Below are 27,320 nucleotides of genomic sequence, written 5' to 3'. Positions count from 1 at the left end.
AGAGCTGATTTTTCTCACTCAGATGAAGCGAAGCCTGAAATATATACATAAATATTCATATATTTTCATAAGCAATTCCTCCCCTCTCCTCTGTCCAAGTAGGACATGTTAAATCAGCATTTTACCGTGAAATAGTTATGAAACCGGGGTGTGTGTGTGTTGGGGGGGGGGAATTGAGGGAGGGGAAGAGAGAGGGATTATTATTTGCAAACAGCCCCAGAGCAAACAGCTGAAGCAGCCTAAACCGAGATTGGTGTGCATTAAGTTGTGATGTACTTAAGCACAGTTCACTAAATAAACCACCGTTGAATGGATTCACACCACACATTCCACCATAAGCCTTGGTTTGTTCTTTCATTTAACAGATTAACAGAGTTGGAAGGGACCTTATAGGTCATCTAGTCCAACCCCCTGCTCAAACAGGAGACCCTACACCATTTCTGACAAATGGCAGTCTAATCTTTTTTTGAAAGTCTCAAGTGATGAAGCTCCCACAACTTCCGAAGGCAACTTCTGTTCCACGGGTTGATTGTTCTTATTGTCAGAAAAATTATCCTTGTTTCTAGCTGCACTCTGCTAGCTCATATTTAGCTGATTGTCCACTAAGACTCCAAGATCCCTCTCAGTCACGGCTATTAAACCTGGTTTCCCCCAGTTTATAGGTATGCTTTTGGTTTTTCTTACCTAAGTGTAAGACTTTACTTTTCTCTACATTGAATTTCATTTTGTTAGATAGGGCCCAGTGTTCAAGTCTGTCAAGATCCATCTGGCAAATGTATATTTATTAAATTTAGAATTCTTTATTGGCCAAGTGTGATTGGACACACAAGGAATTTGTCTTTGGTGCCTACGCTCTCAGTGTACATAAAAAGAAAAGATACATTCGTCAAGAATCATAAGGTCCAACACTTAATGAGAGTCATAGGGAACAAATAAGCAATCAAATCATATTAGGAAACAGCCAATATAAACCGTAAGGATACCAACAACAAGGTTACAGTCCTACAGTCATAAGTGGGAGGATACATGCCATTTATCTTGCTGTCAAGCAATTCCAGGTGGCTTACAACATCAAAGAAGTCATCCATCAGGTGACTCTGGGTGGTGGATGAAATTTAAATAAAATATTATGAAATGAACATTATTAAAAATGTAAAAACCCTCCATATTAAAAATACTGGGTTTGTTTAATCGCTTAGTGTGTTGTATAGGTAGTCCTCGACTTACGGCCACAATTGAGCCCAACATTTCCATTGCTAAGCCAGACAGTTAAGTGAGTTTTGCCCCATTTCTTGCCATAGTTGTTACGTGAATCACTGCAGTGGTTAAGTTAGTGACCCGGTTGTTAAGTGAATCCGGCTTCCCCCTTGACTTTGCTGGTCAGAAGGTCGCAAAAAGAGGATCACGTGACCCCGGGACACTGTGACCGTCATAAATATACGAGACAGTTGCCAAGCGTCTGGATTTTGATCATGTGACCACAGGGATGCCGCAACGGTCATAAGGGTGGAAAACGGTCACTTTTTTAAAGTGCCGTCATAACTTTGAACGGTCACTAAATGAACTGTTGTAAGTCGAGGACTACTTGTAGATTGTAAATCGTGACGGATGTAAAACCCACAGGTCACCCACAGGATTGACCTGATTTTACAACCTTTTTTGCAGTGGCCGTTAAGTGAATCTTCGCCGTTATTAAAATTTACATGTTACGATTGAGAAGCGGGTTGGGCCAGCTCCATTACAGTCGTAAGTTAGGGAGCACTTGTAAGTTGAAAGTTCCTCGACCCACAATTGTTAACCCATGTGCTTGCGCTGTTGTGCAAAGGTCAGTAATGCAAGGCTCCGGACAGACAGACACAGAAACACAAACAGACACGCACATCTCTGAAGTTGTGAGTTATTTCCCTACTTTGAGTTCCAGTGTTTTTTCCTCCGCTCCTTGTTGTTTTTTAAACGCACGCCCCCTGGTGGCACAGTTGTCCGCCGCCCGTCCCACTCACCATCTGTAGCCTCGCTGTCACGTCGGCTGCTTCTCCCCCAGGCCCTCGTTTGGGGCAGCGCGCCTCCGGGGGGGGGGGGCATTGAACCCCACTCCCCCGCTCGTATGCCTGCCACCAAGTGACACGCTTGTGAGTTGGTGTGCGCAGAGAAGCGTTGCGTTGCGCATTAGAGCGCTGCATTGTTGCAGGACGTTGATAAGGAATGGCAATGGGCACTTTTAGAAGTTTCTAGCTCTCTTCAACCTTTTCTGCAGGGAAAGGTTTCCTAAGGGAAGCTGTGGATGCCTAAATTTTTCCCAGCCTTGTGGAGCTTCTGTCCAGCTGGCTTTGTAGATGGGAAAGACAGAAGTTCTCTGCCTAGTCCTTCTCCTCCTCCTCCTTTCTGCCAACCCTCCTCCCTTGTAGCACGGATGTTACCTAGTTGGGTCATGAGATGTCTGCAAGGAGACCGTCAAGCTCAGAGAGCACCAAGAACACTGGAGTCCTTTTCTTCCTCCTCCTCCTCTTCCTCTCCCTTGTGGTTTTCCCAAACATTATGCTTTTTGCAAAAGATTTCTCATCCAGGTATTCATTGGAGGGAAAAAGTTTCCCCAACAGACATTTTTTATATAGACAAACCAGCCCTGCAAAATTCAGAGCCCTGGGCAGAACTCCCGAAGGTGCTTTTTCCAAAAGGCCACCAGATTTTCTTGAGTTTTTTTTTTTCTCCTTGAAAAATTTTTGCTTCTCCCCCAAGCAGCTTCTTCAGTTCTGACTTGAATGGTGGGCAATGTAACCTGTGGCCTTTTTGGGGACAAGCAGGACCTCTGGGTGATTGAGCATCTCCAAAACGTTTCCCACCAGGTTGGTTGTGGATCCAAGGGGGGCGGGAGGGATGGGGAAGAGCAGTAAAGGGTAGAGCATCATTGGCTCAGCGCAGAGCTGCTCTCTGGTTGCCTGAGCAACGGAAAAGAAGCCCCCCCCCCCAAATCGGGAACCAAACTGGAGCCCAGCAGTGCCTCCCGGTGGCTTTGCCAGCAATGCAGAGAGAGAAAAATAGACACACTTTTCCAACAGTTCTCGGTTTATTAAGTCACTGAAGCAGCCACAAATGAAAAAATAACAACTTATGAAACCAGCAAAGAGAGAGAGAGAGAAAAAGAAAGAAACTGAAGAAAATCCTCACTGCTAACTTTCTTAGATTTTTCACTCAGGGGAGGGTCTTTCCTTCACATCATAGGCTGCCTTTTTCCCGATGCCCACCCGGTGCATGACTGAAGCTAGAGATGAAAACATCGGCGGAGGAATTTCGTCCCTTTTTTTTCTTTTTCCTTTCATTCTTGCAGAAGAAACAATGTTCTTGAGAGCCATAATAATGTTGAATTTGACAAGCAGATGCTGTCATTAAGGTTTAGGAAACATTCCAGAATAACAGGGTTGGAAGGGACCTTGGAGGTCTTCTAGTCCAACCCTCTGGTCAAGCAGGAGACCCTATATAGACCTTTTCAGACAAACGGCTGTCCAGTCTCTTCTTTAAAAACTCCAAGGATGGATCACTCACAACTTCTGGAATTAAACCACTGTTTAATTCTCCTAAAACTGATAAATTGTTCTAATTCCAGTTGGGCAATCCTTGGATATCTAAAAGCCAAAATCCCATTTTTTTTAAAAAAAAACTCTGAAAGCCTTGATGGAGAAATTAGCAGCTTGGCTCCAGGTGAAAGTCAGACAGGGCGGTGGGGGCAGGTCGATTCTGAGCGAAGGCAAAATCGCAAGATCACAACTGCATCTCACACAGCAGGGCCAGCAAAGCTTGTGGTGGCTGCAGAGCGTCTGCAAAGAAGGTTTTCCACTCGGGGAGAGGGGGCTAGATTCCTCTCCCTCGCCCCCCCCCCAGCCTTTCGGGGTCTGAATAATTAGGCCTGGACCCCCAGCAGGGAGCCTGGTGAAGGAGGGGTCTCCAGGGAGCAATCCAGGGCTCATTGCAGGATCGATGCAATGCAAAGGTGGGGGGATTCGAACACACCGCTGGCAGCAAAGCATGTGGACGAGCAGCTGAGGGACGCGGGGCCCTTTCGGGCAACTGGGCTGAGGTGAAGGGCTCCCTGGGGTGTGTGTGAGGGGGGGGGCAATCCAGATTGGGTGGGGAGGTAGCCTGAGAGGGCAAGGTTGGAAGTCCGGGCAAGTTTCCAGAGACCATCTGCAGCCAAGCCAATCCTTTTGTGTTCTGTCCCAGAGGCCTGGCACCCACCCCCCAAGGTAAACTTTGCACGGTCCCACTAACTTTCCTACGCTTCCCCCTTGCCACTCGGGGCCCCGGGGAACAGCCCTCTCTGAAATCTGGGGTGCCTCTTTCCATTCCAATGGAGCAGCTCCACAAGGGTCACCTCCCACCCTGCCAGCATCTTCAGGGAAGAGCATCTTTGGGGAAACATTTTCCTGGAACGCTGAGGTCCAGCTTGGAGGGGTCCATATATCTGGTGATCTCCCTCCCAGGTGGAGCGAAGGGCAACTACAGGGAAGGCAGCCACTGCTCAGAAGCACAATAGGGAAGGATGCACATTGGCCATACCTGAATCACAGGGCATGAGAAAGATCGGAGGGAGGGCAAGGCTGGGAAGGTGGCAGGGCCATCACCCACCCCTCCCAGGCAACGTGCTCCAACCTTCCCCAACAGGCGCCCTCCGGATGCGTCAGAAGCCAGCTCCATGCAACCCAGCCCAAGACGGGAGCTGCAGTCCACCAGGGTCCAGAGGCACCCCTGGCATCAACCAGATGGCCGCCAGCCTGGCTGAAGTTGGATGGAGCTGGGGCCCTGAGCGGCCTCCCTGCCTCTGCTCGCCCTCTTCCCTCCCCCACTTCCTAGACATCCTTCGGGTTGTAACACAGCAAGTTGAACTGGAGGTTTTCGTTCCAGTGCCGGAGCAGCACAAAAAGCTGTTGAGCAGCCGTCTTGAGGGCCGGCAGGTTTCGCCCTTCCGGGATGTCCTGCTCTCCAAGCCACCGGCTGGCCTTGGCGGCCACCAGCTCCCACTCGATGAAGTAGGAGGCCGAGCTGTGCTCCAGCCACGCCAAGGCCACCGCCGTGGCCCAGAGCATCCCCTCTGGCTCGGTTCGCTGCTGGAGCTCCACGTCGAAGAGCCATGCCTGGAGTTCGGAGGTCTCGGTCTCCGAGCCTCGGCCGCTATCCGGCGGTGATGGGGCGTTCTCTGGGGTAGAGAAGCTCTGGATGGTGATCGAGGGAGGGGACAGACTGGTCTCGGCCTTGGGGACTCGGGAGGAGCTTTCTGCTGGGCCTCCAGAAGGATGTCCATGCAGGGCAGTCTCCTCCTCCTCAGCCTCTTGGTGGAGAAGTTTCCCTGGAACATCAGCAACACTTGCGCTCTTGGCTTGTCCTGGATCTTCCACTTTCCTGGAGCTGGTGGAAGGGCTGAGGTCCATGCGGTGGCAAGCAAACGGTGAGGTCCACCTGAGCTTCTCCAGGGGGATGTTGATGGCCTCAGAGAAGGCCTTGTTCAAGAGGAAGGCGCCACAGGCCAGCTGGAGAGACACCTGAGGAGAAAGGCGGACGAGAGGACCTCAATGAAAGAGTTCTTTCATCTCTTAAGATGTTACGAACTTCTCAAAAGCACAGGACAAAAAAAGCTGAAAGGGCTGACCCCTCAAGTCCAGTTCAATCTTCGTAGCCAGGTTTTCCTCAGCCAGCCCAGCTAGAAGGTCTCAAAGCATTTGTCTGTTCTCTCCCCACGTCCAGCAGGAACATCAGAACCTTCTGACCTTCTCTTGGGACGGGGAGAAGCTACCTTTGGAGGCATATCTCAGATTTGGAGAAGTGGTACGGATTCTCTTCTGAAAGGACTCGCCTGATGACCGAGGCCAGCCCCCAACAGCAGAAGCTCGAAGGCAAATTAAGGTTGCTCAAGTCCCCCAACGGAGACCTGATGGAGAACCAGGTTTCTACAAACCTAGGATGGAAGTTTGGTTAAAACCACACAGCCCAGCATTGGGCATCGGACTTTGGATAAGATAGGGCAGTGAAATGGTCCATCTGCAAGGCATTTTTGCCTGCATTATTAAGGGCAGGGGTCTCCAAACTCAGCCACTTTAAGACTTGTGGACTTCAACTCCCAGAATTCCTCAGCCAGCCTTTCTGGGAGTTGAAGTCCACAAGTCTTAAAGTGGCCAAGTTTGGAGACCCCAGCATTAAGGGGTGGAACTGCTGTATCCGATTTGAACCTGGTTTGTAGCTTGTTTTGGTTCACACCTGGCTGTTCCTTGGCATGCAACAGAAATAAATTTCCTCCCCCTTCCTGTTTAGATAGATAGATAGATAGATAGATAGATAGATAGATAGATAGACAGACAGACAGACAGACAGACAGACAGACAGACAGACAGACAGACAGATAGATAGATAGATAGATAGGAAAGGAACATCTCTTTCAACTTCCTCAAAGCTAAATTTTCTCAGGCAGCCCCAGTGCCCCACCCAGGATGCTCACCAGTGGCAGATAATCGACATTTTCATTTTCATTTTCCGAACTGAGTTCGTTGCTCTTGGCAGGAAACTTCCCCATGAAGCCTCGGGCAGCCTTGGTCAGGAGTCTGGTCTTGTTAAACGTCAGCCTGGATGAAGAAGAAACCGAGCCAGAAAAGAAGCAATTACACTTCCAGACCCTTTTCCCCCTTATGGCCTCTTTTTTTTTTTTTTTTAATCAAAATGTCCCACATTCTAACAAAACTCAAAACTCAAAACTGGTTCATTGTTCTCTAATTGATAAGAAATTTCTCCTTTGTTCTAGGTGGATCTTTCCTTGATTCGTTTCCATTCATTCATTGCTTGACTTGAGTTCCAATTGTGGCTATCGCAGAATGTGCAAAATATTTTAAGTTTTAGCTCATCAAAACACGGGAAATGTAATCTTTAGAAGACTCAGAGAGGGTGATAAACCCCGTTTATTGCTAGGAAACTAGTAACACTTAATACCAAATTTTAAGAAGAATTCCTGACAAATTTTCTAAAAAGTTTGCCTATTTTCTTCTGTTCTTATGTGAGAAAACAGCAACCACTGTTGGGGACAAAAAACAAATTTTACCTGGCACCAAAGAAGTTTTCAATGGACTTTTGAGAGGAAACGGATGGGCTCCGTAGCGACCCTGTAAAGACAGGTGAACATTAGCAATGATGTAGGGTATAAATTGGAGTAGGGGGCCTCCAAACTTGGCAACTTTAAGGCTTGTTGACCCCCCTTCATAGGAAACAGCTGCCAATCAAAGAGAATGGCCCTGAAGCTGGGCAGACCGAAGGAATAAATGTTTTTTTTATTTCCTACCGTCTGGAAAACTCTGGCGATTCCCTCCGGAGGAAGAAAGTGAGCCAGAAGGAGACAAAATATTCTCTTCTGCGTCTGGAATGGAAAAAAAGCAGCCCCGAATCAGAAGCTCCTGAAGCTTTCTGAGCAGTAAATTTTGTTCAGGCACGTAAATGTTGGTGCGCAGCATAACTCGGAATAAAATTGGTGCTGCGATCCTGATCTTTGGCCCCCGGAGCTAAATTTAAGTTTGAAACCCTTTTTTTCAACTGGTTTGTTGCAGGAGGAGAATTAAGGAGCGTAAAGAAGCGAAGCTCCCGCCGGGTTTTTCCACTCGGGTGGAAATTAAGGAGAAAAGCTAAAGCATGGATGGTTTGATCTGGCAGCCACGCCATGGAGGGATTGCTGAGCAATGGGTCTGTTGCCCTCTCAGAATAAATAAATAAATAAATAAATAAGCAGGAGCCTGGATGAACTTTCATGGCTGGTGCGGAGTGCTCGCCTCTGTTTTTTTTTTTTTTTTTTAATTTGATTTATATGCCGCCCTTCTCCGAAGACTCAGGGCGGCTTACAATGTGCTCAGCAATAGCCTTCATCCTTTTGTATATTTATACAAAGTCAGCTTATTGCCCCCACAAACTGGGTCCTCATTTCACCTACCTTAGAAAGGATGGAAGGCTGAATCAACCTTGAGCCTTGGCGAGATTCGAACCCTGCAGTAATTGCAGGCAGCTGGTCTTAAGCAGCTTAATAACAGGGTGCCTTAAACCCCTGTACTACCAAGGCTCTTTTAAGGACAAGGGGATCTAAAGGCTGCTTGTTAGGACCTCAGAGTTGTACAGGTAGTCTTTGACTTACGGACTGCAATTGGGCAGGATGAAAAGAGAGCTTACTTGCGTTGGGCAGCCCACCGTCTGCGCCGTCGTGAATCCGCCCCCAACTAGCCGAGAGTCCTCGGTGCCGTCGGCCCTCGAACCCGGAACTCCGTTGGCTGGAGGGCTTCATCAGCACACCTCAACAAAAGACGGGGGGGAGGGAGGAGAAAGTCCGTCTTAAAAGGGCTCAGAGGACCAAGGGCTGCTCTAATTCAAGGAAATATTTCGGAGCGATGAACAAGGGATAACAATCTGGCCCAACAAAAAAAAAATAGACCTGGGTCTTTGACTTACAACCAGAATTTCCAGGTGGTTGTTAAGTGAGTCACACCTGACTTTACGATCTTTGATGGGTCACGCTGGCTGGGGAATTCTGGGAGTTGAAGTCCGTGTATCTTTAAATGCCCAGGGTTGAGAAACACTATCTGGGTTTTGAATGCCAGCGCAGTATCTTCACAAGAGCTTTGAGCCTCACCTGTGTTGGGATATTTAACAATGGTTGTCAAATAGTTGTTGCTGCTCAGGTCGACTGGCACAAACGCCGTGAATTTGCTGATCACGTTGCAAGATTTGCTGGTGTGCACAGCGTTGGCTTGGTACCGCCGCCCGGACCCTGTAGACAGAGGGACCAAAAACCTCAGATAAATTGCATATTAGCTGGACTCAGGATATTCACACAGCTTTCGGTCTCCCGTCATTTGTGCTGCTCAAAAGGTTCTGCAAACATTGGAAATGCCATCAAATACTAGGATCTATTATCATCTATTATCATGCCCAGACGCTAGAGACTATTGGAGCAGAACAAAGACATGGTTAGAAGAAATGATCCAACAAGGCACTGATTTAAAACCTGAGCTGTTCCTATTGGGCATACTACCAGAGAAAATTAGTAAAGAAAATATATACTTGATTATACATATAATAACTGCAGCGAGGATAGCATTTGCGCAAAGATAGAAAGCAGAGAAAATCCCTTTGGAAGGGGAAGTAATTAAAAAAAAAATCTTAGATTGTGCAGAAATGAACAGATTAACTTTGATGATTAAAGAGAGGATACGGACTATTATAAGATATGGGGGAAATTTTATGATTGGTTAAAAAAGAGATATAAAGATTGTGATAATTAAATAAGGAGAATGTTATATTAAATGTATTGTAATTTGGGGGGAATATCGCATCAGAGAAATAGAAATTATCAAGGAGAAATGAAGATAGGACGACTAATAAAAAGAAGTAGTGGTCACGGAAGAAACACTGAGAAGACACACAGAAGGATTGGTGTATTATGTGTTTGTTTGTTTTAAAAAAGAAAAAAAAACTTTTAAAAAAATTCTGCAAACATCAGGTGGAAAATGCATGTTTTTTTTTAAAATCATTTTCAGTTCCATCACAGCTGGAGAATTTAGGAGCCCCAGACCCATTTACAGAACTGGAGTTCCCTGCTTTGCATTAAAATGGCCAGGCATGAATTTAAGAGCCGTGTGGAATTTGCCTTGTGGATGTCCAGTGACCAGTTTAGCCTTGTTCCAATTCTGGGCAAGAAAGAAATCTGCCTTTTTCAGGAGAAAATAACCTAATATGTCAGAAAAATATATTTAGGGCAATTCCAACACTTCACACAGAGAAGGTCTCCCCAGAGAAAGGGGCAGCTGAAAAACCACCTAAACAAGGCTAGAATTTAATCCAGGGGTGCCCAAATACCATGCTCGATCTCAAACTCCCTCTCGGCCAGCTGCTCAAAGTCCTGGACGATGGATTTGGCAGCCAGGTGGTGGAAAGTCTCGTTCCAGATGTCTTCTTCTTCTTCTTCTTCTTCTTCCTCCTCCTCCTGGCCCTTGTCTTCTCTGCTTTGGAAGAGGGGGCCGAGGTCGAAGGTTATCTCCCACTTGACCGGTTCGCCATTCTGGAGCCCCTTCACCAGGGCCTTGCAGAGCGACCTTCGAGACCCCCTCCAGCCACCACCGGCTGAGGAACCCGGTTCCAGATCAGGAAGGTCCCAATCCGAGGTGGACTCAGTTTCAAAGTTGAAGGAAGGATGTTGGGCAGACTCTGCAAGAAATGTCAAAGAGATGATCACCTGTGGTGGGAATCCATACGCCATGTGGGGATATCTAACCTGCTTTCTGCGCAGGGGGTCCTTGTCCCACTCCCGAGAGCCTTACAAGAGGAAGCAAGACATTCCCTAAACCAGCCCCAGGTGGCTCTGGTCCTTCACCCTGCCCCAATCCCCCCCCCCAAATTCTCTTCTCCTCTGCAAGGAATCTGGAAGGCAATTTTGCAGAATGAGAACTTGAAGGAAATCTGCAGGAGTTGTTGTGCGCAACACGAAGAATAACTCAACTTGCGGGATGCTCTCTTTGCCAAGGGCTCCGTTCACTACATCTGTGTGTGGGGTGTGGATGCATAGACTCCCAAAGCCACCGGACACAAGAGGCCTTGTGGGTTGCCTTGTTGGGTCATCAACAAGGGGTCTACAAGCTCCGAGAGCATCCTAGAGCCAATGCAAGCCACCGTTGCAGCTTACCCTGTTCTCCAGGGCTTCGACCATCCGAATAGGTGTATCCCAAGAGGGAGCTGGTGTCTTGGGACCCGGATCCCGTCCCTGCCACTGTCTGTGTGGGGCCCCTGTGCATCTGTCGCAGGTCCTGGAGCAGAGATGGCCGCCGGGCTCCGGCTCCTCGGATCTTCTTTGCGGTTGGGGTGGGGCTGGCTCTGAGAGGCTGCTCAGAGGGAGACACATGAGGGGGGAGGAGGAGGAAGGGTCACACTGCCCCCCCAACAGACACACACACACACACGCGTGACTCAGTAAAAGTGTTCCTGAGATACAGCAATCAGAACCAGTGCCCCTCTCGTACAGGTAGTCCTCGACTTACAACAGTTCGTTTAGTGACCGCTCGGAGTTACAAGGGACTCAGGAGCATTTTTCACCCTTACGACCGTTGCAGCAACATGACTAGGGTCACCTGATCAAAATCCAGACGCTTGGCAAACTGGTTCGTACTTATGACGTTTGTGGTGTCCTGGGGTCACGTGATCCCCTTTCGTGACCTCCTGACCAGCAAAGTCAATGGGGAAGCCAGATTCACTTAACGACCATCTTACTAATTTCACAAGGGAAGCAATTCACTGAACAGCGGTGGCAAGAACGGCTACAGAATAGTCCAAGGCTGACTTCGCAACTGCCTCGCTTAGCCACAGAAATTTTGGGCTGAATTGTGGTCGTAAATCGAGGACTACCTGAAACACTGACACATCCAGGGCAAACAACGCCCGGCTTTGCTTCGTGCCGTGTTTGACTCCAGGGTAAACCTAGTGTGAGAAAGGAACAACAACGCCAGCATACGCACAAGCCTGCCACGGCCGCCCTTGGAGTGTGGCAAGCGAAGATTGGGCACCCCTAGAGCTCTGGGGGTTTTGCTTCTTGCAATGAAGAACCGATGCGGAGATTTGCTGTCGGTCAGAATTTAAGTCACAAATCATCTTCTACGGGGGAGAGGGGGGAAGAAAGCTAGTTTTGCGTCACCTCCGAATTCTACCGATTTGTTGTCTGTCCAGGCCAGGAAGTCATGGCCAACTTTGACAGGCACTGATGGACGCTTCTCAGAAGGCAAAAGAATGGATGGGCCTGAGCCCCTGAGAGCCAGCCAGGCACAGAAGCAAAGAAAGGAGGTTTTGACTCAAGCCACTGTTTTAATTACTGCACGGAGGGAGAGAAGTGGGAGATTCCCCGATTCCGGTTGCCTGGTAACCACCAGCGGCACGCAGGGACCCTTTTCGGGGTGGTTGTGGTAGGTGTGTGCTGAAAAGGCCACGCGTGGAAGCTTGGACACGGGAGAAGAGAAGCCACGGAGGTCTTTGGCAGGGATGAAAAACGTACATTTTTCCCCACACAGATGGTCCTCGAGTTACGACCACAACTGAGCCCAAAATTCCCATTGCTAAGCAAGACAGTTGTTAAGTGAGCCTTGCCCCATTATACGACCTTTCTTGCTACAATTGTTAAGTGAGCCCCTGTTAAGTCAGGAACCGGGTCGTTAAGTGAATCTGGCTTCCCCATGGACTTTGCTCATCAGAAGGTCGCAAAAGGGGCTCACACGATCCTGGGACATTGTGACCGTCATAAATATGAGTCGGTTGCCAAGCGTACAAATTTTGATCGTGTTGCCATGGCGATGCTTCGACGTGGCCCTGAGTCACTTTTTTAATGCCATGTTGTAACTTTGAACGGTCACTAAACAAATGGTCATAAGTCGACTACCTGTATCCTCAACTTAGGACCATTTCTGCAAAGGAGTCCAGTTGGGTCCCAAGTAAGAGGCCTTCCTTTCCTCTGTGGGGCTGCCTTGGACCCAGAACGGAAGAAGGAAGACTGAAGGGAAGGATAGAGGGTCTCCTGCTTGGGAAGGGGGCTGGACTAGAAGACCTCCAAGGCCCCTTCCTTGGATGGCTTCCTCCGGGGGCCTCGACAGAGCCGGCTCTTGTGCCTCGGTTGTCTCGGCTGGAATGCAACAGGCTGGCAGCGGGCTTTGCGCTGCGAAGATCGTGCGGCATTCACAAGCAGCTTTAAATTCCTTGAAGGTCTGTTTGTGGCCCGTAGGGATGGCCTGATTTCATGAGACGATGGCCCTAAATCAGAGGCGGAGGAGCCAGCATCGATCTAACCATCATCCGCTCGAAGCCCTTAAATCTCCGCTGTCTCCTGCCAATCTCGCCCCGTGGAGCTCCGGTGTTTGTTTTGAGGCTCCTGCACAATCCACCTTGGGTTGCTATGGAAACCTTTGCGCTCACAGACCGGTCTTGCTCCCTGGAACCAGTGGAGGCAGCTGGGTTGCAAGGGGGGGGGGGCACTGCAGCCTGCCAACCCTAGAGATAGCATCGATCCCCCCTCACCCTGGCACATCTAAGGAGGCCCAGAAGTGGCACCGTTCTTCCTTTGCTTTCTCTGGGAATTCCCCCGGGGGTGCAATTTGCTGGGAGGGGCTGCTTGGTTTTTCTGCTGCTCTCTGGGTCTCTGGCTGCAGCCTTCCAAGTCCGACTAAATTCCCCGGGGCTGTTTTCCCATTTGGGAAACACGGGGAAGATTTTCCTATCAAACACACCACATCGCAGGCACAGTCTACGCACACCCACCCTGTTGCTGCTTCCTCCTGCAGAAGAATTACACCAACATTTGTGCGTCCACAAAAAGAACAATGGAATAACAAGAGTTGGAAGGGACCTTTGGAGGTCTTCTAGTCCCACCCCCTGCTCAACCAGAAGACTCTCTAGCATTCTGGACAAACGGCTGCCCAATCTCTCCTTCAAAACCCACAGCTTCTGGAGGCAAGATGAATTGTTCTCCCTGTCAAGAAATTCCTCCTTATTTTGAGTACGGATCTCAGAATACGGAATAACCAAGTTGGAAGGGACCTTGGAGGTCTTCTAGTCCAACCCCCCTGAGCAACCACCTGAAAGCTTTTGGTCGAAGCATCCGGGATCCTCACCTGAAGCTCCACCTGCCAGGGCTGAGCGTCTGAAGCGATCCAGCTGAGCTCCTGCAGGTGGACTTTCCGGAGAGGATTTGACTCCTGGACGAAGCCGGAATCGCTGGCCGTGGGGACCTTCTGCGGGGGCTCCTGGTCGGCAATCTGATTGGTGCTGTAGGCCCTTCGCTGGGATGTCGTTATGGGGTCAATGCCTGAGAAAACACAAGGCCTCCATCAGTGGACGCAGCTACACAACAAGCATCAAATAACTGAGCATCCTGGGTAGGAAAACTGGTTGGGTTTGGGAGTCCTTGAAGAGCAGGAGGTCTAGCATGTCAAGAAAATAAAATCTGCATTCTTGATATTTATACCAACATACTCCTCTTTTCCTTAAAAATTGCACAAATTATCCACGTTCTTTATCTTTCCATTAGTTCAATGTTCTCCAGTTTACTAAAAAAAAAAATTCTGCAAAGCAAAGGAAAAATGGATATAAATATTGGCAGATATTGTAGAATATGATCATGGCTGGATCCGTCCAAACCCACCTGAATCTATGTCCGATTCGCTTCCCATCTCCCCACTGCTCCTCTCTGAAGGAAATCCACTTTCAGGGTCCTTGGTAATCTCCCAGTTCTCCAGCCCTCCTCCTCCTCCTCCTCCTCCTCCCCCTTCTTCTTGGGAGTGGAAGAAAACAGAACTTCCCGATTCTTGCGAATGTAGCATCCTGTACCGGCGCCTCTTGTCCTGGGGAGAGAGAAGATCAGGTTGGCATGCATTCGTGGCTTCAGTGGGAGAGTGCCAGGTCTCTGTGTAACACTTTGGGAAGCTGACTGAGTCACTGGAAACCATGATAGGACAACTACCATGATGGATGCTGATAAACCAGGATTGGTGGGTGGAGCTACCTATGAGAAAACCCAAGCCTTGACCTCTTCTCCCCCAGAAGACCCGTGATGGTTCTTTATTGGTCAGTGATCTCATATCAAAGATCTTTGGGTTTTGGCTTGAATACAGGAAGTCCTTGACTTACAATGGTTCGTTTAGTGACTGTCCGAAGTCACAGCGGCACCGAAAGAAGTGACATGATTGTTCAGTGCAGCTTTGTTCATGCGTTGTGTGTCCAGGAGCCATGGACCTGAAGCTCCATCAACCACAGATGACTGAGCACGGACATCAAGGCTAGCAGAGGTCAGCCGGTTGCGTCCACTCACCAGCCGGGGGTTAGAGACATACAGGGACGTGTCGCACACAATGCTGTAGGCCACCAGACGGTCTCCTGGGAAAAGGCAGCTGGCATTGACTGGCGAAATCAAGGCTTCCGTTGTCTCAGGAAACACCCAGTCTACAGAGACATCGCTCACCACTGGCGCCATGGCCTTCTTCAGAGACCTGATCATCTAAAACCCGGAGGAAAAAGAGATTTTCAGATCAGGTGTTGGCCGTCTTGGTCGCTGCCCTTAAAACACGGAGTCCTGATCACACTAACCCCCCAACCCAAGTAAACCCCAAACAAAATCCATCTGCTTTGACTGGTCTGCAGGGAAGACCACTAAATAACACCTTGATAAGACCAGGTCCTGAAGAGGAAACTCAAATCCTTTGTCCATCTAATGAGAAGGAAGGACTCCCTGGAGAAGAGCCTGATGCTGGGAACGATGGAGGGCAAAAGAAGAAGAAGGGGACGGCAGAGAAGGAGGTGGCTGGATGGAGTCACTGAAGCAGACGGTGTGAGCTTCAATGGACTCCAGAGGATGGTAGAGGACAGGAAGGCCTGGAGGAACGTTGTCCATGGGGTTGCGATGGGTCGGACACAACTTCACAACTAACGACAGCAACAACAAGACCACATTTGGAATATGGCATCCAGTTTTGGTCTCCACAATATAAAAAAGATATTGAGGCTCTGGAAAGAGTGCAGGGAAGAGCAACAAAGAGGATGAGGGGGCTGGAAGATAAAACAGAAGAAGAACGGTTGCAGAATTGGGGATATCTAGACAGAAGAAGGACTAGGGGTGACGTGACAGCATCTTCCAATATTTGAGGGGCTGCCCCAAAGAAGAGGAGGGGGTCCACCTCTTCTACCAAAGCCCCCGAGGGCCGGACAAGAAGCAACGGATGGAAACTCCCCAAGGGGAGAAGCAACCTAGAAATAAGGAGGGATTTCCTGACAGTGAACGACTTGCCTCCAGAAATTGCAGGGGCTCCAACTCTGGAGGTTTTTAAGAAGAGTCTGGGCAGCCATTTGTCCAGGATGGCATAAGGTCTCCTGCTTGAGCAGGGGCTGGACTAGAAGACCTCCAAGGTCCCTTCCAACTCTGTGATTCTGCGGTATTACTTTTATTCTAACGATGCAAGCAGTAGAATTCTGCCGGCCGCATTCTCCCCTCCTTTATCACCTTCCTGAGGACGAGGGGAGGGAGGGAGGGACAGTTAAAGGCCTTTAGAGGTTTCTGACGTCTGACTGCCTTTGTGGCAGGTCTCCTGCAAACACGGAGCTCTTCTTGGAAAGAGGCGCTTTTCTAATCCCCTCCTTCCTGCCTTTAGTACTTCTGAGCCGCTGCTGTCTTCCAGCTATGTATTTTTGCCCTCATTGGCCAGTGATGTTTCTGACAAATCTCATAAACACTTCTGCCGCAAGCAGCTGGCATTTTCTGACCTTCAACCATGCCAAGAGGTCAATTGATGCCCCCCCCTCTCTCTCTCTCTCCTTCTCTCTCTCTTTCTCTTTCTCTCTCTCTCTCTCTCTCTCTCTCCCCCTTTTCTCTCTCTCTCTCTCTCTCTCTCTCTCTGTCTCTCTCTCTCTGCTGATGCCCATCCTTTATCTCACAGATTCGGGAGCTGAGCAAGAACCATATATCATTATTGGGGGTAGGGGGGTCCTTTCATTCTCCCACCCCCTCCTTTTGCAGAAGGGGAAATGGAAAACGCTCAGGGTTCGTAGCGAGAGAGACTCTTGGAGACCATCTCTGAGAGTCCTTGGGGGCAGTTAGATTTTTACCCGGCAAGCTTTTCAGCTCACTCTGATTGATCCAAGTAATCTACTGCGGAGTAATCCCAGGAGCTCGCTCGTTTCTCTTTCTTAGCCCAGGCCATCTCATGGGGTTCTTGTGGTGGGGATACAGAGGAGGAGAAATCCTTCCGTTTGCTGCGTTGGGGGCCATCGAGATGAGGCAGGTTATGAAACAAAGGAATAAACAGAAAAGCCCTTGCCTTCTGTTGCTTTGGAGAAATGCGTCCACTGCCCTCTTCTCTGTGGCAGCCCTTCAAATATTGGACGATGCCATCCTGTCAACCCTGGTCCTTCTCTCCATTAGATTAACTTTACCCAATTCCTGCCACTGTTCTTCACACGTTCTAGCCTCCAGTCTCCTAATCATCTTTTTCTTTTTCTTTCTTTCTTTCTTTCTTTCTTTCTTTCTTTCTTTCTTTCTTTCTTTCTTTTTCTTTCTTTCTTTCTTTCTCTCTCTCTCTCTCTCTCTCTCTTTCTTTCTTTCTTTCTTTTTCTTCCCTTCCTTTCTTTCCTTCCTTCCTTTCTTTTTTTCCCTCTCTCTCTCTCCCTCTCCTTTTTCCCTCCTCTTCTTCCTCCTCATCCTGTTTGATAGGAACTGCATGAAATTAACCTTCATCCTTGGGGTTAAATGAGAAAGCCATTCCTTTAAAAAAGAAGTGAGATGGGAGGAGAATGGTTTTTTTAAAAAACGTGGGTGGGACCGTTTTTTCCTGTACGGCCTCAACTGCAGCAGTCCGAGTGGCTCCCACCTTTGGCTGCACCCGCTCCCCTTCGGCCAGGAATTCGGCGCTTCCTTTGGTGACGGCGGCCAGGCCCTTCAGCAGCCTCCGGCAGGCGTTCTTACCAATGCCGAAAGTGTAGCACCTGCAGCAGGAAGAGAGGAGAGGAGAGGAGCAGGTGGGCGAGGAGAACCAGCCTGCAGCCCCCAAGGATTAAGGGAGACTGGAAGGCCACTTGTCAGTGATGCCACCGTGGGAAACTCAGGCTGGTTTTTTCTGCAAACTTTGCCCACAGATTTAACAGGAGAATCTTCGCTGAAAAAACGAAGCTCAGCAAACCGGCAACTTTGCCAAAACTCCAGTGCTTTGTTGTCTTTATGGGCTGGCAAGTCAACCCTGTTTTCCTTTCTCGGGAAGGGGTTTGCCCTGGCTGCTTCCTTGCAAGGGCAGAGAGGGAGGGACTGCCCACCCAACCACCCACCCTCAGCTGGTTTCACGCCCTCCTCCAACACCCGGGTGGGCCCCTCTTGTGGCCCGAATCTCCCCTGGCCCACCTGGTGGAGGAGGCGTGGCTTCGTAGGAGCTCCAGGACTTTGCCCGTGTTCCCCCCCACCCCCTCTGTCAGCAGGAAAAGCAGGCGGGGGTGACCCTGGTGGATCGGCTGCCGGATGACCCACTTCAGAGGCGACAGGATGTTGGTGCTGCCCATGTCCGCCCGGATCTTCTTGATGCTCTCGCAGGCCCCCGCCAGGTTCTCCTGCAGGAGGAGCAGAGAAGGGGCTCTGGACACACCCAGGAAGGGGCGTTGGGCCAACCGGTTGACATCTGGCCAAACCTCCTCCCCCCCCCCCCACACACACACACACCCGGACTGGCGAGGATGGAGGGAGGGAAGAAGGACTGACTGGACCTTGATGGAGGTGGCTAGAACAGAGTTAGGTTCCTCCTCACCAGAAGGAAAAAATACAGGTAGACCTCAAATTGCAACAGCTCATTTAGTGACCGTTTGAATTTTCAACCGCCCTGAAAAAGGTGATTTAGGACCGTTTTCCACCCTTATGACCATTGCAGCATCCTATGGTCACCTGATCAAAATTCAGAGGCTTATCAATTGGCTCATTTTTATGACGGTTGCAATGTCACGTGATCCCCTTTTGCAACCCGGTCAATGAGGAAGCCAGATTCACTTAACAGCCGTGTGACTGACTTAACAACTGTGGCAAGTAAGGTCATAAAATGGATCAAAACTCGCTGAACAACTGTCTTGCTTAGCCACAGAAACTTTGGGCTTAATGGTGGTCATAAGTCAAGGACTTCCTGCATTTCAAAAGGGAGCAGAGTCTTCCCCAAACTTAGCTCTGACGTATGGGCTGAGGCTCTGTTCACCGACTGGCTCTGATCCCCGAATTAACCCGTTTTGAGGCCGGCATCGGCTGACCCAGAAACCGCCATTCCCACCACCTTGGTTAACCAGCGGAGGTTAGGAGGAGCCAACCAGGTGAAAGCAGCCCTTGCGTCAGCCAGCACGGGTGTTAGAAGGGAAGCATCCAGGGTGGGCTGCAAAAATGCCTCCCTTTACCTCTGAGTAGACCTGGCTGGCAGGGAAGACGGCCTTGAAGGTGGATCCGAAGCCAATGACGTTGAAGAGGCAACCCGGCACGAGGCTCTTCAGGATGACCACCAGGGCGTCCTGCCAAAGCAACAGAGACGCTCAGGGGTCAGAGATCCGAGGCTTTTGCGCTCCAGGAAACGGAGGCCCAAGAGATGCCCAGTTCCAGCAGGGAGTCCTCGGTGAAGGAGAGAGTGAAAATGCACTCTGCTCACCGAGGGCACTGATGACGTTCCCTAGTTGGGTCATGAAACGTCTGCAAGGAAACAGCCAAGCTCGGAGAGCACCAATGACCCCACAGCTCCTCCTCCTCCTCTCCACAAACCCCCCTCTCCTCTAGCACTGATGATGTTCTCTATTTGGGCCATGAAACGTCTGCAAGGAAACTACCAAGCTTAGAGAGCACCAAAGACCCCATAATAGTCCTCCTCCTCCTCCTCCTCCTCCTCCTCCTCCTCCCACAGCCTTTGGCATCGGTGACTTTCAAAGATGGATTAATGAATGGTGAGTCACCACTTGAGAAACGCTGCAAGGTTTTGGTGCAGGCAGCCTCCAAGCTCAGGGAAGGCAGTCCTGGCAGGGAAGAGACACACCAAACCTGTCCATTTCTTCCTGCCAATGTCACGCAGCGTTGGGCGCTTTGCATTCCAGGCATGCCATGAAATCATGTCGTTTTGAGGGTTGGTAGTTGCTGGTTTTTTTCGTTTGTTTCCTATCCCTGTTGTGCAGTCTGCACACCAGAAAGGTTGTGTTGTGTGCATCTAACTCTCCTTTCGACTGCAGTGCAGTTATGTTGCAGAACTTCAGCAGCTTGAAGATGGGTGGACTTCAACTCATACAATTCCCCAGCCATAATCCCTTTCTCTCCAATCTCTCCACTCTGGAGAGCGGGATGGGAGGGGAAATAAAACGAGCATGGCTGGCTGGGGAATTCTGGGAGTTGAAGTCCACCCATCTTCAAGCTTTTGAGGTTGTGCAGCAGTGCTTCTAAAGGGTGTTTTGTACCCCAATTTGTGTTGCAGGAAGCTTTCTCATTCCATGAGAATTTGATAAAATGGGACCTGAACCCGGCCGGACCCCTCTTTCTCTCTCTGCCTCCAAGCCCTCCTTCACGGCACTCCCCTCAATCCAGCCCCCTCCCCCCCCCCCCCGCAGCGTAGCCATCCTACCTTCACCCGAGCGATGTTTGTGCCAGCCATACTTCGGCTGCGGTCCACCAGGAAGATGAATTCTCCATGGGTCATCCGGAGGTTTGGCTGCACCGTTTTCAGATCCGGGCAGAAGTTCAACATGATCACCGGGTGGTGAGGGATGTCCTTGTGAAGCCTCTTGCGGATAATTTCGGTCTGAAAGGACCAAGGAAGAGAAATTAAAAGACATTTTTAAAACTCTTCCGGCTGCCGGCCCATCTGGGGAAATCCGTGGAGGGAGAACTTTCCCTGGGGCTGATTAGAGGGTGGGACAAAGACGGACGGACGGACGGACAGGCAGATAAGAGAGCCAGAGGGCAGCAGAAGGGGAGGGCTGGCCAGAATCGGACAATTGCAAACAGGTGGGGACGCAGAGACGTTCCCAGGCTGCCCAGATCCAAAACAAAGTCCCAGAGGTGCCTTTTTCTTTGGAGAGGCAACTGGACTTTCTTGTTTTTCTTTGAAGACGTTTCGCTTCTCATCCAAGGAGCTTCTTCAGTTCTATAGACTTTCAGTCCTAATTGTGGTTGAAGGTCAAGGATTGGGTGTCCAAGTTGCATGTCTGAATGGATGGCCCCGCTTTAAGTAGGGGGGGGAAGAGCTGTGGACTTCGGGCAGAATCTGGGAGGGAGGGGGGTTAAAGAAATAGAAAGGGGGTCTTTGCCCCACATGTCCCTCCTTTGGCAAAACCCCACACCCCTCCCCCCGCTCACCTTTTTCTCAGGGCTGGGGTCCTTCTTGGTGCCTTTGATGAAATCGCTCCGCCCCCTCAGGTGCTGCTCGTACTGGGCAGGGGCCATGTCCCCCTCCTCCATCAGGACGTGGGGCATGTGGGGCTCTGGGAAACAAGGGGGAGGGGAGGAAACAACCGGATAATCAATGGAGGGACAGGTAGAACTCTCCGGAACCACTGATTCCTTTTGAAGGGCAAAGCTTCGCCCCTTTTAAAGTAAGTAAGCCACGATTTTTGGCTCTCATTTGGACAGCTGCGATTTGCAACAAGCCCAACAATCACACACAGAGAGAGAGAGAGAGGGAGAGAGAGAGAGAGAGAGAGAGATCAAATGCAAACAGGGATTGGCAGGGACGGTTCTCAGAAAACGGAAAGCCTGCTTATCACCTGGAAGGGACCCCGGAGGTCTTCTAGTCCAACCAAAGCGGAAGAGCTTCCACCATCCCAGTCAAATGGCTGTCCATTTTTTCTTCTTGAAAACCGATGGGAGCAGCCACCACTTGAAGCCTGCCATGTTTCTCTTCTTCCCCAACAAGGGAAAGACCCCTCACCCACCCACCCACCCTCTGGGCTAAGGACCCAAAGAGGTTTCCCACCTACCGCTCGGGTGGATCAGGACCTCCACTGGACGGTCGAAGGTGTGCTTGTTGGCCAGGGTGATGGTGATGCTCCTGGCCGATCTGGCCGAAGGGTCGGCGTCCGCTCGGATCTCGTGCGTGGGGCTTTCCACTCCTGTTTTGGGAGAGGGGATGTAGAGAGAGGGCCTTAGAGATCATCTAGATCTGTGAGGAAATAGTTTTGCGGCTGCCTAGACCTTCAAGATGGCCACTCAGCCTCCACTTCGACTGGCTCGTATTTATGACCGTCACAATGTCCCAGGGTCACACGACCCCCGTTTGCGACCTTATGGCAAGCAAAAATCAATGGGGAAGCTGGATTCGCTTACTGACTGGGTTACTAACTTAACAACTGCAATGATTCACTTAACAACTATAGCAAGAACGGTCGTAAAATGGGGCAAAATTCACTTAGCTATCGTCTCGCTTAGCCACAGAAATGTTGGACTGAATTGTGGTCATAAGTCAAGGTCCACCCATCCATATATTTTTATTCCCTCACTAAAATACCATGTTAAAAGGTCATTTCTGTGATTGAGAGGCAGTATATGGGATTTTGACTCGATCTCGGGATGAATCAGTTTCCATTAGATGCATTTAGCAAAAATGGAGGGGAGATCTGATTAGCATCTCCCGCCTCTAATGTGCAAATTAACGGCAGCCTCAGCTTCTCCTTTGTGCCCTTGAGAGCAAACTCTGAAAACTTCTCTGGAGGATTGGCTGTAAATATCATATTGCATCTCTTCGGGAGGCTTCGACAGTGTTTTTAATTATATTTATTCTGATCACTTTGATTCATGTGGGCTCTAAGCCCGGCCCTGCCCTCATTTCCTTGCTCAGCCTTCCAGTTGCCAAGCCAAGCTTCTGAATTATGATCACGTGACCATGGGGTTGTTGCCATAATTAAGTGTGCTAAATGGTTATAAGTCCCTTTTTTCAGTGCCGTTGTAACTCCAAATGGTCCCTGTTGTAATTCACAGACTCCCAGTAGGAGGTCTGGCCATATCAGCACCTTGGAGAGCTCCCTGGATCCTTCAGTGGGGATCTGAATGCAGGTCTTCACTTTGAGGGCAGTGGGCCCTCTGAAGGCCATCTTCTGGGACACTAGTTGGTTGACCACAGGGTGGACGGGCTGCTGGGTGAGAGGAGCCAGGGCTCCCATCCACCAGCCATGGCTTAGGTTCTTAAGAGAGGCCTTTCCGTGGCCAACTGACCAGCCCAAATAATAAGTGAATCTGGCTTCAAGCAGGACCAGAGATCTGGGTGCCCAGAAGATGGCTTTCCTGCCTCTTATCTCCCCCTCCCCCTTTCCTTTGATACCCCAGCTGACCTGCCAATAAACACGGTCCTCGGATCTCCAGGGAGAAGCTGAACTCATACTCCGCAGGGTTGGTGGTCTCGGCTTCCAGGAGATGCGCCAGGCAAAATTTCCCTGCTTGTTCTGGAGAGAGCGTCCCACTGCAGTGCCTGTCCCTGCTGAGGAGAAGGCAGTTGGTCAGAATATGTCTGTATGCGGAGGAGGAGGAGGAGGAGGAGGAGGACGACGACTGTGGGGTCCTGGGTGCTCTCTGAGCTGGGTGGCTTCCTTGTAGACGTTTCATGACCCAACTAGGGAACATCATCAGTGGTAGCAGAGTGTGGGGACAGAGAGCAAACCCCACTAACCTCCTAGCACTGATGACGTTCCCTAGTTGGGTCATGAAATGTCTACAAGGAAACCAGCCAGCTCCAAGGGCTCCACAATCAAAGCGAGCTTTGGAGCCAGGTATAAACCCCAAGTGAAAAAAGGACGTTCAAAGCTGAACTCACCAATTTTTCAACCCTTCTAAGATGCTCTTCTTTAAAAGTCGATATCCTAATAACTTGGCTTTTTTTTTTTTTTTTCTATTCTGCTGCTGCTAGCACATTAAAAAAGTTCTCTGTTTTGTTTTATTTCCACAAACAAAGGCCCGGCATTTGGGATTTCACCGCCTGTCTTTTTTATTTAACACACACTTTCCCCATCATGAAAGCCTCCCACAAGTGGTTTTGATGAACTGCTGCTTATCCAAGATTATTTTCCCGCTCGGAGCATTATTAGATTTTTTTTTTTTAGGAAAAGGTCAGCCACAACAGCAATCCGACTCAAAAAAGGACTTTTTTCTTGGGTTTCCTCCTTGTCTTTTCCTGCCTTAACCCAGGAGACTAAAATGCGTGAGGATCTCAACTCAGATCTCTCCTTTCAAAGCAAACTCTGGCAGAAGAGACTCCCGGGGGCTGCTTACAAGGGGAGGTGGTGTCCAGAGAGGCTGCTGGTCAGATCGGAGTCTTTCTGGGGCACTCTGGGGGCACAGACGGCCGGAAGGAGGACCCTGACGGCCCCGGTTGGGAGAGTCTGGAGCTCCGAGGAAGTGCTGATGCAGATGGACACGTCCACTTGAGGGGGAACAATGCCCACGCTGGCCACAAAGACGATCCTCTCCAGGTCTTCATCCAGAACTACATGGCCTACAGGAAAGGAAGTTCAGACGACCCGTGTCTGCTTAGCATGGAATTCTGGGAGTTGAAGTCCACAAGCCTTAAAAGTTGCCAAGTTTGAAGGCCCCTCTTCTAAGCCTGTATATTACCTGGGTTTACCACTTTGCCCCCTCCCCTCCTCCTCTCTCACCCTCCTCATCTGGGGGTCTTCCGTTGCTGAAGCAGCTCTCCTCGATTCTCGCCTTGTCTTTGATCTGCACCGTTACCACCCGCTCAGAGATCACCGCTTCGAAACCCACCACGGTTGTGTATTCGTCCAGGGGGTAGACAAACAAGCCTGGGAAGGGAAGGCAGTTTTTCAGCGGAATAAAACCTCCCCGAGAGAAACAGCCCCACTCAGGATGATCCCTTGGCCCGTGCGCTTTGGCAACCCCAGGGTGAAATACGGAAGCCCAAGGGGTGTCTTGGTTGGCACCCTCCAAATATAGGTAGTCCTTGACTTAGGACCACAGTTGAGGCTAGCATTTCCATTGCTAAGCAGAGCAGGTGTTAAGTGACTCGTGCCCGAATTATGAGCATTTTTGACATGATTGTTAAGTGAATTATTATTTTTTTTTAAGAAAAAAAAATCTGCTGTGAACCCTGTGTAGGCATCAGGAAGGGCATCCAGCCAGTAAACGCTCAGCTCCATCCAGTTGCTCTAACTCTACCCCAAATTAAGGGATTACAGGGTTGTAAAAAGGGAGTGGGTTTTTTTTAAAGTGAATCAGGTGGTCATTGAGCAAATTCAGCTTCCCACAATGACTTTGCTCATTGGAAGCTGGCTGGGAAGGTCACATATGGCGATCACGTGATCCCAGAACGTCAGTTGCCAATTGCCCAAATTGTGATTGTGAGGATGCTGCCATGGTTGAAAGTGTGAGGACCAGTTATAAGTCACTTTTTGAATTTTGAACGGTCATAGGTCGAGAACCCCCTGTAACTCTGGACACTTCTCATCCCCTCGTAATGCAGGAAAAAAATAGAAGAATGAGACTCGGGGAAAGGCAGTCGTACTGACCTTCGAAAGGATGGTTCTCAGAGTTGCGGTAGGACAGACAGGCGGTCATTCCAAAGGCATAGCCACTGACACACGAGGTGACCTCCGAGGCAGCCAGAGGGAGGACGGTGCTGGTCGTCCAGTTGACCAAGCCCGGCATCCTGGCGGCCGTCTTAGGATCAGAGCAGGAAAGGACCCAGGACTCCGTGTCTCTCCTCTGAAATAGAAATATCGCATCAGCCCTAAAATGGCCACAAGCGTAACCGTCCGCCAGGCCACTGCAAGGACTGGTTGGTGGGCATAGAAAAAGTCTGGGGTGGAAAATCAGAGGCTCTTTGACATTTGGGCGATTCCCAGACGAAGCGGCTGTTCAGCTCCCCATGAATCTGCTCTGCAGTTTTCACTTTCCCCCCCCCCCCCAAGAGTTTGAGAATCGGTTTCGGAGGTCTCCTTCGGAGTGTTTTGCCAGCGGATGGGGGGACATTTGACCAATGGGTTGGGATTGGCTTCTCTAGGGATCAAATCCTTAATCTGGCGATGGTGAATATTTTCCTTCCTCCTCCTTGGGAACCTCATGGCGGGAACCTGCCGCTGTTTGTGGGGCATTTTCTGCTGCTGAAACTTTGCAACACAACTCTTGGGGAGGGGGGGGCTGAGACAGATGCAGCTGCAGAGGGGCTGTCCTTGGATAGAAAGCAGAGGTGGGCTCTGGCCATGATGGGCTGGATTTGTGCACCCCCTGCCTCAAATTTTGTGGCCCTGCCTGCCTTTATGCTCCGGAGCACTAATAAATAGCCAAGGGGGAGGCTTGGAGATCCAGATGGATCCCAAGAGCAACCATTGGCCCTGTGGTTGGTCAAGGGCAGCTCTAGACAGATGCGCCAAGGGATCTGTCCCACTCTCTTTATGTTCGATTTCCTTTTGGTGAGGACGAGTGATTCATTGCCGAACAGTGTCTCTCCCTCGCAGGGTAATAAATCAAGGGTTTAGTCTTCCCAGTTGGAAGGGAGGGAGGGGGGGAGGGGGGTTCACAGACAGGCTCAGCGTCAGCAGGAAGGGAGGGGGAGAGAAAGCGAAGGCATTGGGGGGGGAGTTTGCACACATTCCCAAGGTGTGCCAAAGAGAACCCACCTCCAAGGGAACTGGTTTTCTCACTTCCTTGGGTTCTAGGATCTCTGAATGGCTCCCTTGCCATTCAGAGGCTGAGTTGTCAAATGCACTGAAGCTTCCTTCAAATTGGGCTATTTTCCCACACGATGTCTCTGGGGGTGACCCTCGAGGCTGACCTCCATGTTTGGGGTAGAGAAACAGGTGAGGGTTGGCTTCCTTCCTTCCTTCCTTCCTTCCTTCCTTCCTTCCTTCCTTCCTTCCTTCCTCCCTCCCTCCCTCCCTCCCTCCCTCCCTCCTTCCTTTTCTGTCCCTGTCTGGGAAAGTGGACCAGTGGATCTTTTAATTTGGAATTCAGTTTAAGAAAACTGAAGCGATGGAGGGAGGAGCTAAATGGAGCCTCCCCTTTCAGGGACTGTCTACCACCAAAAGCTTAAACTGAATGAAGAGCCATTCCTGGGACCTAATGTTGGAAGCAACCCGATGCAGAGATAGTTTTGGTCAGTGATGATGGCTCAGTTGGCATTCAGCCTTTGCAGCCGTCTCTCGCCAATTGCCCTTCTCTCTCGGTTAAGCCCTGGGCGGAAGCTGTGCCCCCCAGAAGAGGTCCGGCCAGCCCAGCTGTGCCTGCTGAGTCTGCCTAGTATTGGGCTCATTAATTCAGATTAAGCACAGCTGCAAGATTCGATTAGCTACTGAATCACAGGACCAGGGTTTTTACGTAGCGGCTGCGACCGCAGCGAGGTTGACCGAAAGCAGGGAGGGAGGCGTAAAGGTCCCAGGAGGAAAAGCTCCCATGTTTTCTCTTTGAGGGCCTTAAACGTCTCTCACTGGCAATCTTCACCCCCCCCACCCCGCATTTTAAGGGGGGCTTCAGACAACCATGTTCGCCATTTCCCTCAAAACCAGGGGCTTTTCCGGGCACAAATACCTGAACCGCTTAGTACAGGTAGTCATCGACTTACAACAGTTTCATTTAATGACCGTTCAAAGTTACACCACCACAGAAAAAAAGTGACTTATGACCAGTTTTCATACTTCCGACCAGGGTAGCATCCCCACGGTCATATGATCAAGATTCTTAGCAATGGACTCGTATCGATGACGGTCGCAGGGTCCCAGGGTCCCCTTTTGCTACTGTCTGGCCAGCAGAGTCCCTGGGGGGAGCCGGGTTCACTTCACAACCTTAACGATGGCGGCGA

At 50.1% G+C, this 27,320-nt stretch overlaps 1 protein-coding gene across 1 annotated transcript; it reads right to left on the bottom strand.

The window, feature by feature from the left end:
- Window positions 1-3,045: 3,045 nt before the first annotated feature.
- Window positions 3,046-25,248, bottom strand: VWA5B1 (von Willebrand factor A domain containing 5B1). Its single transcript, XM_087879379.1, has 21 exons — window positions 25,033-25,248; window positions 24,163-24,309; window positions 23,780-24,002; window positions 22,846-22,991; window positions 21,499-21,630; window positions 20,879-21,003; window positions 20,145-20,321; window positions 18,946-19,056; window positions 17,921-18,123; window positions 17,397-17,511; window positions 14,849-15,034; window positions 14,183-14,381; window positions 13,653-13,846; window positions 10,691-10,886; window positions 9,868-10,215; window positions 8,488-8,779; window positions 8,185-8,290; window positions 7,313-7,529; window positions 7,076-7,136; window positions 6,482-6,605; window positions 3,046-5,531 (listed from the first exon to the last, which is right to left on the bottom strand). Exons 1-21 carry the CDS (start codon window positions 25,169-25,171, stop codon window positions 4,842-4,844), a joined length of 4,131 nt encoding a protein of 1,376 aa, XP_087735505.1. The 5' UTR covers window positions 25,172-25,248; the 3' UTR covers window positions 3,046-4,841.
- Between the last annotated feature and the right edge of the window lie 2,072 nt (window positions 25,249-27,320).

Source organism: Pantherophis guttatus, chromosome 15 (genome assembly GCF_059756535.1).
Source record: "Pantherophis guttatus breed Tessera chromosome 15, ASM5975653v1, whole genome shotgun sequence".
Classification (NCBI taxonomy): Eukaryota; Metazoa; Chordata; class Lepidosauria; order Squamata; family Colubridae; genus Pantherophis; species Pantherophis guttatus.
The sequence above is the reverse complement of the archived record's forward strand: the minus strand, read 5'-3'. Positions and strand labels throughout refer to the sequence as shown.

Bases quoted from the DNA above. Each gene is read 5' to 3' on its own strand.
- VWA5B1 (XM_087879379.1), bottom strand. From the start codon at position 25,171: ATGCCGGGCTTGGTCAACTGGACGACCAGCACCGTCCTCCCTCTGGCT. The intron at 20,322-20,878 runs GTGAGCGGGGGG...TGGTCCTTTCAG, and splicing joins ACCCCAGCCCTGAGAAAAAG to ACCGAAATTATCCGCAAGAG. The intron at 10,887-13,652 runs GTGAGGATCCCG...CCCTCTGAGCAG, and splicing joins CCTGGCAGGTGGAGCTTCAG to CCTCTCAGAGCCAGCCCCAC.